This window comes from Lolium perenne, chromosome 4 (assembly GCF_019359855.2).
Source record: "Lolium perenne isolate Kyuss_39 chromosome 4, Kyuss_2.0, whole genome shotgun sequence".
NCBI classification, from domain to species: Eukaryota; Viridiplantae; Streptophyta; class Magnoliopsida; order Poales; family Poaceae; genus Lolium; species Lolium perenne.
This window is the reverse complement of record NC_067247.2, coordinates 217,371,671-217,383,666: the sequence shown is the minus strand read 5'-3', so window position 1 is coordinate 217,383,666 and position 11,996 is coordinate 217,371,671. Positions and strand designations below refer to the sequence as shown.

At 45.8% G+C, this 11,996-nt stretch overlaps 1 protein-coding gene and 1 long non-coding RNA gene across 2 annotated transcripts; both read left to right on the top strand.

The window, feature by feature from the left end:
- Positions 1–1,961: 1,961 nt before the first annotated feature.
- Positions 1,962–4,440, top strand: LOC139839277 (uncharacterized). The gene is made up of 2 exons (XM_071829324.1): positions 1,962–3,883; positions 4,410–4,440. The coding sequence occupies exons 1-2, from the start codon at positions 1,962–1,964 to the stop codon at positions 4,438–4,440; spliced, it is 1,953 nt and encodes a 650-aa protein (XP_071685425.1).
- A 2,717-nt stretch (positions 4,441–7,157) lies between these two features.
- On the top strand, positions 7,158–10,701 carry LOC139830593 (uncharacterized). Its single transcript, XR_011743324.1, has 3 exons — positions 7,158–7,477; positions 9,056–9,136; positions 10,421–10,701. It is a non-coding gene; the product is annotated as an uncharacterized lncRNA (long non-coding RNA).
- Positions 10,702–11,996: the final 1,295 nt, after the last annotated feature.

Sequence of the window (11,996 nt, the reverse complement as noted above, 5' to 3'; positions counted from 1 at the left end):
ACGAATATGACATAAAGTGTGCATAAAACATGTAGATAACATCAATAATGTGGCATGGAACATAAGAAATTATCGATACGTCGGAGACGTATCAGCATCCCCAAGCTTAGTTCCTGCTCGTCCCGAGCAGGTAAACGATAAACAAAGATAATTTCTGGAGTGACATGCCATCATAACCTTGATCATACTATTTGTAAGCATATGTAGTGAATGCAGCGATCAAAACAATGTATATGACATGAGTAAACAACTGAATCATATAGCAAAGACTTTTCATGAATAGTACTTCAAGACAAGCATCAATAAGTCTTGCATAAGAGTTAACTCATAAAGCAATAATTCATAGTAAAAGCATTGAAGCAACACAAAGGAAGATGAAGTTTCAGCGGTTGCTTTCAACTTGTAACATGTATACCTCATGGATATTGTCAACATAGAGTAATATAATAAGTGCAATATGCAAGTATGTAGGAATCAATGCACAGTTCACACAAGTGTTTGCTTCTTGAGGTGGAGAGAAATAGGTGAACTGACTCAACATTAAAAGTAAAAGAATGGTCCTTCAAAGAGGAAAGCATCGATTGCTATATTTGTGCTAGAGCTTTGATTTTGAAAACAAGAAACAATTTTGTTAACGGTAGTAATAAAGCATATGTATCATGTAAATTATATCTTACAAGTTGCAAGCCTCATGCATAGTATACTAATAGTGCCTGCACCTTGTCCTAATTAGCTTGGACTACCGGGATCATCGCAATGCACATGTTTTAACCAAGTGTCACAAAGGGGTACCTCTATGCCGCCTGTACAAAGGTCTAAGGAGAAAGCTCGCATTGGATTTCTCGCTATTGATTATTCTCAACTTAGACATCCATACCGGGACAACATAGACAACAGATAATGGACTCCTCTTTTATGCATAAGCATGTAGCAACAATTAATTTTCTCATTTGAGATTGAGGATATATGTCCAAAACTGAAACTTCCACCATGGATCATGGCTTTAGTTAGCGGCCCAATGTTCTTCTCTAACAATATGCATGCTTTAATCATAAGGTGGTAGATCTCCCTTACTTCAGACAAGACGAACATGCATAGCAACTCACATGATATTCAACAAAGAGTAGAGTCGAGCTGTTGCTTGGCCTACCCATATGCTTGGGAATGTGAGGCGACCTCACGGTCCTTTGTAGTGACCTCATGCACATAAACCCCTCTTACCTGCGCGCTCTGGGTTTTCCTACTCCTGGGGCTTACAGACTTGGTATCAGAGCAGGACTGCCTTTAGGAGCCCCTTGCAGCGGACGAAGTTGAGTCTAGAAACAAATATTTTAGTAGCAACATAGGAAAAATTGTGCGCGAGAGTAGGAATTCTGCTTTTATTTCTTACCCCACCCACCCTCCCTCTGGTAAGGACGTGCAACGGTTTTACTCTATTCTTATCCTGTTTCATCTAGGCTTGGACGTGTTTGTGGGAAACCATAGTGCCATAGGGAAAAGTATTTTGAAAAAAAAATTCTGTACTATGGTTGCTTCATTATCATCCTTTGTCAATCTCCACATATAATCTATTCCTTTCACATGTTGGTATTTTCATACTAACATGTTATTCTCCTTTGATCCGATGCTATCTCGACCAGTTCTTTGTTCCGGAGCCTGTTTCCTTTTCGTTTTCCTCATGGAACTACCGTTTACTCCACTGTCTTGCGTGTCAAGTGGATGTTCTAGCTTTTCTATCCTTGTATCCGGTTGTATGGATCTCATGTGTACTTGAACCTTGTATGGTGTACCTTGATGAATTCTATGGAGTGATGTGTTATGTGATCTTAAATCCTTGTTCTAAGCTTTGTTCTTATCTGTTGTTTCAACCGCCTTATGTTTCCCTCAACAGGATGGTTAGACCTCCGCCACCTCCTCCGTTGGGACCAGCCCTGTTGCAAATGACTCAACTGTTGAGCCAGATGCAGCAAACCCAGCACAACTTCGATCAAGCTCGTCATGACAATGGTCGAGTGATGATCCGGGACTTCTTGCAGTTGAACCCGCGATCGTTCGACTCTACTCCTGAACCGCTGGATGCAGATGATTGGGTGCGCGATGTCAACCGCATGCTCAACACAGCGGGAGTCGCTCCAGAAGACAAAGTGCGGTTTGCGACTCACCTACTGAAAGGAGGGTCCGCAGCATGGTGGGAGAACTTTCTCGAGATGCGTCCCGCCAATGCTCCTGATGTCACATGGGAAGAATTCAGGGAAGCTTTCAGAAGCCACCACATTCCTGAAGGGCTAATGGATAGGATGAAGGAGAAATTCCTCAGTCTTGTTCAGGGCAACAAAGACGTGATGGCATACATCATCGAGTTCTCAAGGCTAGCTCGCTATGGTGGTGAAGAAGTGTCTACTGATGCCAAGAAGCAGAAGAGGTTCCGTAATGGCCTCAAGCCGGCACTCAAGTACGCGCTCACTCATGTCTCGATGGACACCTTTGACAAGCTGGTCAACACTGCTATCAAGGAAGAGTCGGGTAGGCTTGCGTTCGACGAGTCACGCAAGCATACTCGAGAGGTTGGTGCTCCTTCTTCAGCGCCGCCTCAGAAGCGCAGGTTGTGGGTTCCTTATCCCGCACCGCCAGGACAAGCAGGACAAGCTGGGTATGCTCCCCGCGCAGCACACGCTGGGTATGGTCCCCGCCCTCCCACCCCACAGCTTCAGCAGAGGACCTACCAAGCTCCGCCAAGGCCTGCATATGGTGGACCAAGGACGATGGGTCCACGTGCCGACCCCACATGCTACAAGTGTGGTCAGGTTGGGCACATCTCTACCTTCTGCCCTCAGAAGCTACCTCCACCACCACCTCGCTCTACTGCAACAAATGCGATGGTTCGTGCACCAGCTCAGGGCCGTGCCTTCAACAACAACACTAGGCAAGGTCCGAGGGCTGCTCGCGTCAACAACATCAACGTTGAGCAAGCTGAACAAGCTACCGACGTCGTGCTTGGTACTTTGCTTGTTAACTCTATTCCTGCAAGAGTTCTGTTCGATACAGGAGCTTCTCTATCTTTTGTGTCTGATAGTTTTGCTCAAAGTAACAACCTCCCTATGGAAAGCTTACCGTCTAATCTCTTGGTTCATTCTCCCGGAGGACAAATGTTATCTTCCAAGATAAGTCATGGCAATCAAATTCAGATTGGAAGCCATGTGTTCCTTGCATCCCTCATCGAGCTTAGATCTTCTGGCATTAATGTCATCCGTGGCATGGATTGGTTGAAGGCCAACAAAGTTGTCATTGATTGCGCCACCCATTCAGTTTCTTTTCCTACTTCATCAGGAACCTTGACCTATACACCTTCTCAAACACCTTCCGTTCAGCTCTTTGCTTTGAATCCTAGTTCGCTTCCGGAGCTTGAGTCTATACCCGTGGTTTGTGACTTTCCTGATGTCTTTCCTGAAGAACTTCCAGGTATGCCACCTGACAGGGTTGTTGAGTTCGTCATTGAACTAGAGCCTGGAACAGCTCCTATCTCAAAGAGGCCATACAAAATGGGTCCCAATGAGTTGGCTGAACTCAAGAAGCAGCTTGACGAGTTGCAAAAACTTGGTTTCATTCAGCCAAGCACTTCTCCATGGGGATGTCCTACCATCTTCGTGAAGAAAAAGGATAAAACTGATCGATTGGTGGTTGACTACCGCCCTCTCAATGAGAAAACGATCAAGAATACATATCCTCTTCCTCGCATCAATGAGCTCTTTGATCAGCTTGCGGGTGCAACTGTGTTCTCTAAGATGGATTTGAGAAGTGGTTATCACCAAATCAAAATCCACAAAGAGGATGTACCCAAGACAGCCTTCAAAACTCGTTATGGTCTCTACGAATACACCGTCATGTCCTTTGGCCTCACTAATGCTCCTGCCACTTTCTCTCGGTTGATGAACTACATTTTCATGGAGTACCTCGACAAGTTTGTGGTAGTCTATCTCGATGATATCCTTGTCTACTCCAAGTCCAATGAGGAGCATGAAGAGCATCTTCGCCTCATCCTCATGAAGCTTCGTGAACACCGTCTCTATGCCAAGTTCTCCAAATGTGAATTTTGGCTTCCTCAAGTCGTCTATCTTGGTCATGTCATTTCGGGAAAAGGCATTGCTATCAATCCTGAAACCGTCAAGGCGATCGTTGAATGGCTTCCTCCGAAGAATGTCAAGCAAGTGAGAAGTTTCCTCGGTTTGGCAAGTTATTGTCGCCGCTTTGTTGAGAATTTCTCCAAGATCGCCAAGCCTCTTACCGATCTCCTGAAGAAAGACAAGAAGTTCCTTTGGTCTCCTCAATGCCAAGAAAGCTTTGATCTCCTCAAGCAGAAGCTCACTTCCACACCTGTACTTGTCCTTCCAGATACTTCTAAACCTTTCCAGATATTCTGTGATGCCTCTCTTCATGGACTAGGTGCTGTCCTCATGCAAGAACGTCAAGTTGTGGCGTATGCTTCTCGTCAGTTGAAAAAGCATGAACTCAACTATCCCACACATGATCTTGAGCTTGCAGCCGTGTTACATGCTTTAATAACATGGCACCAATACTTGTTGGGCAACAAATGTGAGATCTTCACCGACCACAAGAGTCTCAAATACATCTTCACACAACCCAACTTGAACCTCCGTCAAACGAGATGGATGGAAACCATCAAGGACTTTGATCTCTCTATCAGCTACACTCCAGGCAAAGCTAATGTCATGGCTGACGCCCTTAGTCGCAAGTCCTATTGCAACAACCTCATGATTCAAGAAAGTCAACCTGCTCTTTATGAAGAATTCAGGAAATTGAATCTTGAGCTTGTTCCCCAAGGCTACCTTGCAAACTTGGTGATCACGCAAACTCTTGAAGATAAGATCCGAAAAGGACAGTTGCGAGATATTTGCAGCAAGAATATCAAAGAGAATATGCACAAGCCCAAGTACAAGTCTTTCTCTCTCGATGATCAAGGAACTCTCTTCTTCCAAGGTCGTTTTGTTGTTCCAAATGATCCAGACCTGAGAAACCTCATTCTCAAAGAAGCTCACGACACTCCTCTTTCTATCCATCCTGGCAACACAAAGATGTATCTCGATATCAAGTCTACCTATTGGTGGACTAGGATGAAAAGGGATGTTGCTCGCTATGTCTCAGAATGTGATGTTTGTCGCCGTGTCAAAGCAGAACATCAGAGACCTGCCGGTGTCCTCCAACCCCTGAAGATTTCTTTGTGGTTTTCCAAAGTCTCGAAAAGGCAATGATGCTATCTTCGTGGTGATCGACCGTCTTTCTAAGGTTGCTCACTTCCTTCCTGTCAAAGAAACAATATCTGCTAGTCAGTTGGCCGAGCTCTACACTCCAAAGATTGTTTCTCTTCATGGTGTTCCCTTGGAAATAAGCTCTGATCGCGGAAGCATCTTCACTTCCAAGTTTTGGGCAAGCTTTCAGAAAGCTATGGGAACTAATCTGCTCTTCGACCTGACTTACCATCCTCAAACGAGTGGGCAAGTCGAAAGAGTCAATCAGATTCTCGAGGACATGCTCTGTGCCTGTGTTATCTCCTTCGGCATGAAATGGGAAGAATGCCTTCCATTCGCTGAGTTCTCTTACAACAACAGCTATCAAGCCAGCTTGGGCATGGCACCCTTCGAAGCTCTCTATGGTCGCAAATGCAGAACACCTCTGAACTGGTCTGAAACTGGTGAAAGGCAAATCTTTGGCCCCGATGTCATCAACGAGACTGAAGAAAAGGTGCGAATCATTCGTGACAATCTGAAGATAGCACAATCTCGGCAGAAAAGCTATTATGATAGCAAGCACCGTGATATGTTATATCAGCCTGGTGATCAAGCCTACCTTCATGTTACTCCTATGAGGGGCACTCATCGCTTCGATATCAAAGGCAAGCTGGCGCCAAGATACATTGGTCCTTTCAAAGTTCTAGCAAAGCGTGGTGAAGTCGCTTACCTCCTTGAACTCCCTGAGAAGCTCTCCAAAGTGCACGATGTCTTCCACGTGTCACAGCTCAAGAAGTGCTTCAAAGATCCGGGCCGTGCAGTTGATCACGAGTCCATTGACCTCCAAGAAGACCTCTCATACAAAGAGCATCCCGTTCGGATTCTTGATGAAGCTGAACGTCGTACTCGCAACAAGTCTGTCAAGTTCCTCAAGGTGCAGTGGTCGCACCATTCCGATAAAGAAGCAACTTGGGAGCGGGAAGATCAACTCCGTTCCGAGTACCCGTCCTTTTTCTCTTCCTCCTGAGAATCTCGGGGCGCGATTCCTTCAAGGGGGGGCGTTTGTAACATCCCAAGAGTAGTACATAGACCCTTTTGTACCTTTCTTGCATTGTTATCATCTCATCATGTTGCATTCATGCATATCACCACCTTGGTTTTTATAAATTGCATTTGGTTTTGGCTTTGATCTTATGTTGCCTTGCTTGTTGTTCTCCCTCCTTCTTCTTCTTAGTTCATCCCCTTACTCTTGTGATGTTCCAAGAAAAGCACACTCCATCTTTCTTTCTCCCTCTTTAACCTATTTACACAAAGGTCATGCCAAATTTTCTAAAATTTGGTGGCATCTTTCTTTTTCTCTTCAACCTTACTTAGCCAAACATATTTGTGTTGGAGATACTCCATCCCAAGTGTTTGGTTTGGTTTATAACACCACCCAATTATTTTGGAACATGAAATCATGGAGCTTATTCTAGCTCTATGCATATTTCTTCCTCTTCTTTTTCTTTTCTTTTCTCATCATCACATGTATGGTGATGTGCTTCTCTATTCTTCTCTCTTCATTTCAAACCACACCTTTTCTCTCTTTTTCATAATTTTGTTTTGTTTTGAAAAGAAAATAAAAACAGAAATCAGAAAATAAGAGAGAAGAAGAAAACCTATTTCTAAACCCTTTTCCTATCTAACCATCACCGTGACCCAACCCAGCAACCCATCTAACCTCCCTTCTCTTCCACCGTGGCCCAACGCTGGCCCAAGTCCAGCACTCCCGAAGAGGTACGCGGAAGCCTCGTCAACCTCCTTTACACGTTGGAGCTCAGCACCATATCGGGCAACGTCGACCTCCCGAGCTCCACGTCGCCCTCTCCACTCCATCCTTCGGCCTCCCCTTCTCCCTTTTAAGCTGCGCAGCTCCTCCTCTAAACCCTAACCTCTTTTTGCCCATCGAGCCGCCGCCAACCACCTTCTCCTCTCTCTGGAAAAAACCCTCCTGCGAGAAAACAGCTCCGCCGTCTAGCCGGCGCCGCCGTCGCCATGGCCTACCTCGACACCTCCTGAGCCGTGGAAAAGAACCACCTCGGTCTCCTCTACGTCCTCGTCCATCTCACGGAGTTTTGGGCGCCAAGGTCTGCACGTCTTCGTCGAGTTCTGCCCGTCTACACCCCGGCCATCTTCTTCTTCTACGTCGCCGGCGATCCCCTTGCCTCTTCCTCCTCGCCATCAGCAACCCCAGGGTGAGCGCAACCCTCACCCTTCTCTCTGCATGGTTTGCAACGACGACGTGAGAAGGATCTGGCGAGATCGAAATCGAAACGTATAAAAACACATGTTTGTTACCTGTTTCACGGTGCTGACTTCCAAAGCTTCCCGCCGGCGAACCATTTCACCTCCGCGCGAGTTTCTTGAGCCGTTGCAAAGACAGGACAAAGGGCTACGTTTTTCGTGTTTACACTTTCCTGAGATACGCTGTAGATTCGTCGCCATCGTCGACCAAACTTGGCTCCAGTTTACAGATCCGCTAACTTTCAGTATCGCTGCGACGTTGTCACGTTATTCCGACGAGCACCTTTGCCTCCTCCGTGCACCATTTGGACCCAAACCTCCACCAATCCATTCTTGGCAGCCCCACCATGCTCAACTAGTCGAGATCCTTGCAGTAGGTTCTCCAGATGCGTCGCCATCTTCTTCCAAACATCGAGATCAAAAACGTGTCCTTTTATGTCTGTCACGGTACCTTTTTCCGACGTAGATCGCCGCCGGCACAGACCACCTCAGGATGAACCGACTGTTACATTAGACGCACGACATCACCAGATCCATCTCTGTTTTTGAATCACTCAAATCGGTGCAGAAACGAAGTCGCCATCGTCGATCAAAGTCGGGCCAGAAACAGTTTCGTTTTCAGTTTCAGTTTTCGCCGTGTCACGGCCTCAATTTCCGTCGAGCCTCGCCACCACTACACTGCTCCGTTTTCAACCAACCTTGTACCATTTGAAACCTGGCACATTCCTCTTTCTCAACTTGTTGACAACACCTCAAAACAGCGCAGAGATTCGTCGCGGCTCCCACTTTAAAAATCGTGCAGAGATACTTCTCCAGAATCTGCACTGTCACGCTTTTCAGTTTTCAGTGTCAAAATTTCAGTTATCCTTTTCTTACCACCATATCTTGTCCGAACCCTGTATCTGTACATAACCTTCACAGCAGCACATTGGTACCGCTCCTTTGCTTCTACCAGGGCGTCCTGGGTTCAAATCCTTGCTGACACAGGATTAAAATCCCTTTTTGCAAAACTGCTGTTCATCAATTTTTTTTGCCCTGCCTATTTTTCAAACGTTTTAATTTTTGCTTTTTCTAATTCCAAATCATACAAACCTTATATCCACATTGATCAGCTTTTCATGCTCTATCTAACTATGAACTTTGTTTCGGGTTTTGGACAAATAAAATTTGGACCAAATTGAAATCTGAATTAAAATGAGTAATATGGCATAATTCATATCTTCTTTTCTACAATTCCAAATTCTATAAACTTTATGCCTATTCTCATCAGAAAAATGAGAGGAATTCAAATCTTGCATTCTCATGCATCATTGGTATCATCTCTGAATTGTCCAAATTAAAACTTGCAAATTCAATTAAGATCTATGTGAGGGTGTTTATCATTTCATGTGAATTATGAGCACCCCACTTAATTTTGTCTTGCACCAACCTCTTGCAATGCCATCATGCATCATATTGCGCATTGCATTTACTTGTATTGATTTGTGCTATACTTTCCTTGTATGTGCTATTTGGTTCTTCTCGAGTAGACGCCGACGCAGAGCAGTACGAGCAGGAGTACGAGCACCCCCTGGAGGATCGTGTCGGTGCTTCTACCTCTGATCTGACAGGCGAGCCCACCCCTTCACCTATTTTAGTTTTACATGCTCTTTTGATCTATTGCTATCCTTATGTTGCGATTCTGTTGTGTCACGTGTCCTATCCACCTGTTACCTATATGTCCGAGATACACCTCCTCGCCCTACCTATTGTTTGTTGTTTGCCAGCTTTGCGAGTCGTAGGCGAGTTTAGGGTTTTTGTTGATATCTCGAAATGTTCGGGATATCTTGTTGGGATGTTGACACATGTACTACCTCTTCGAAAATGAAGTGGATAACTTTTGCTACAACTAAATGTGCTAAGGGTTATAATATGCAGAGGCATCTGTGAGCCCCTTTGCGAAAGCATCGGAACTTTGACTTGCTAATGTCCCCTAGGACCCGAGTTCTTGTTATCTGTTTCTAAGACTGAGCGCGCTAACCACTCGTGGGAGGTTTTATCGGGACCCCCCATCACCCATTACCATTTCTCAAGTCTGTTGAAAAGGGGGCAACAACCTTGGTTTTATTTGCCTATGCCATGTATGCCATGCTTTACTTACTGTTGCCTTCGGGTGTTTACTTACTGTTGCCTTCGGTTGTTTACTTCCTGTTGCCTTCGGGTGTTTATTTCTGTACTGTACCCCGCGGGACGTTTAGCGAAAGCGTGTGGTTCGCACGCCTAGCCGCCGTCGCAAACCCTGAGTCCGCATCGGAGTACGGCCGAACTTCGTTTCGGGTAGCTTAGTCGGGTGGCCCCCCTAGGCATTCTTGTTGATTTGGGAACGGTCTTGTTGTGAGACTCCGCACTTGCTATGCGGGTTCGAGCATGCGTGTATGGTAACATTGGTGCACCCCTGCAGGGTTAAATCTTTTCGGAAAGCCGTGTCCGCGGTTATGGACGACTTGGAGCTGTTTAACTCGATCATAGAACAACTTACACCTAATAATGTCCCTAATAACTTGCTAATTACTTGTGTGGTAAGTTAGCCCTATTATAATGGAATGATATAAAATTGTCAACTGTGTGAGTGCCTTGTTAGTACCTCTTGGCTAAGGGGGATCGCACTGGCTGGGTTGTTGTTTGCAGAGTATAGAACTGCTAGATTATGCGCTCTCTCACCTTCTCTATTAGACGGATGTTGTAGCGTGTCTCTATTGGATAGTGCTTTGCTACCGCTAAACTCCACATATAGCCGGGCGAAGTTTACACCGGCCACCAGCAAGCATAGTTGGTCTTGTCTCGCAAGTACGTGCCAACGGTACTTACCCTCGTTTTTCTCCCTCTTTTTCCGGAACCCGTTTTTCGACAAACAGGTACGACAGATGATGAGCAGTACGCAGGTGGCTACTTTGTCGAGTTCACGGACGACGACTTCGTTGCGTAGCAAGATCGTTCCTAAGGCAGCAGCCTGTGGCATGTTGGTTATGGGAACACCGCTTGATTATCTTCAGGACTCTTAGTCCAATTTGGATCTTGTCTGTACCCAGACTATTTGGCTATCTTATGTATGATGTAATGTTGGGACATGTGTCCTCTGAGTGTCATTTGTATCTTGCTCATTAGAGCGTTGCTATATATATGAACCTTATTTCCATCTTTTGTGTCGTACATAGTCATGTTGTGATATTCAAGCTGTATTCTACCCTTGTATCCTGTGCACAGTGTGTGTATGTGTGAAGTGCACAGGAAGGTGAAGCACTCAGGCCTGGAAAGCCTACCGTGAGCCTTTGAGGTGGGTGTTGTGTGCATGGGCGTGTCGAGCTGTTGCTTGGCCTACCCATATGCTTGGGAATGCGAGGCGGCCCCACGGTCCTTTGTAGTGACCTCATGCACATAAACCCCTCTTACCTGCGCGCTCTGGGTTTTCCTACTCCTGGGGCTTACAGACTCCTTGGATTCTTTTCTCACTAACATGAAGGGGGACACCAAGATTCATGTTGGGGCTCTCTTAGCCCAACTTGGTGCGGCACAAGACCTTATCGAGAAGAGGGAGAAGTTGGAAAGGGAAGCAGCCTTTGAGCTTGCCAATCTCAAGGAGGAGCTTGATGATGAACGGAATCTTCGCATGTCTCTTGAAGCTAGTGTCATTGTTCTTGAATACAAGAATGAAGCTATTGTTTCACGTCTCACCAAGGATCGAGACCATGCTCTTGAGTTGGTTGGTGACCTCAAGAAGAAGATGCTCTCGCTCGAGGAAGCCAACAAAGCAAAAGATGATGAAGACCCCGATTCTTCCCATGATGAGCTTGTGGATCAAGTTACTTCCTTGAGGAGGCACAATGCTCTTCAAGAAGAAGCCTTGGATGAGTACTACCGCTTGTTCAAAGAGAAGACCTCATGTTGCAACCATGAAGAAGAAATTGCCGCTCTTGAGATCACCAAGGCCAAGCTATTGAGTTTGAGTAGCAAGCAAGAAGAGTCGTTGGTGGAGTGTCTCCGTATGAGCAAGGAGAAGGATACGTGTTGTGATCATGAGGAGCAAATAGCCGCCTTGAAGAGAAGGGAAGCCAAGCTCATGGAGATCAACTCCATGCAAGAAGAAACCTTAAAGGAGTACTTTCCTTTGAGCAAGGACCGTGCATGTTGCACTCATGAAAGCGACATTGCCAAGATGCAAAATGACAAGCGCTTGCTCATGAAGTTGAACGCTCTCCAAGAAGAAGCTTTGATGGAACACTTCCGGGTGAACAAGGCAAAGGAGGTCCAAGTGTTTGACATTTGCCATCCACACCCGGAGCATGAAGATGAAGTCAATCGCTTGAAGGCCAAGGTTGATAGACTCCAAGTTCAAGCCAAGTACTTGGAAGGAATCATTGAAGCAAAAGATGGAGCCAAAGAGGGCTCGGGCAATGAAGGAGGAGTGGCTACCAAGCCAAAGAGAAAGAGGAA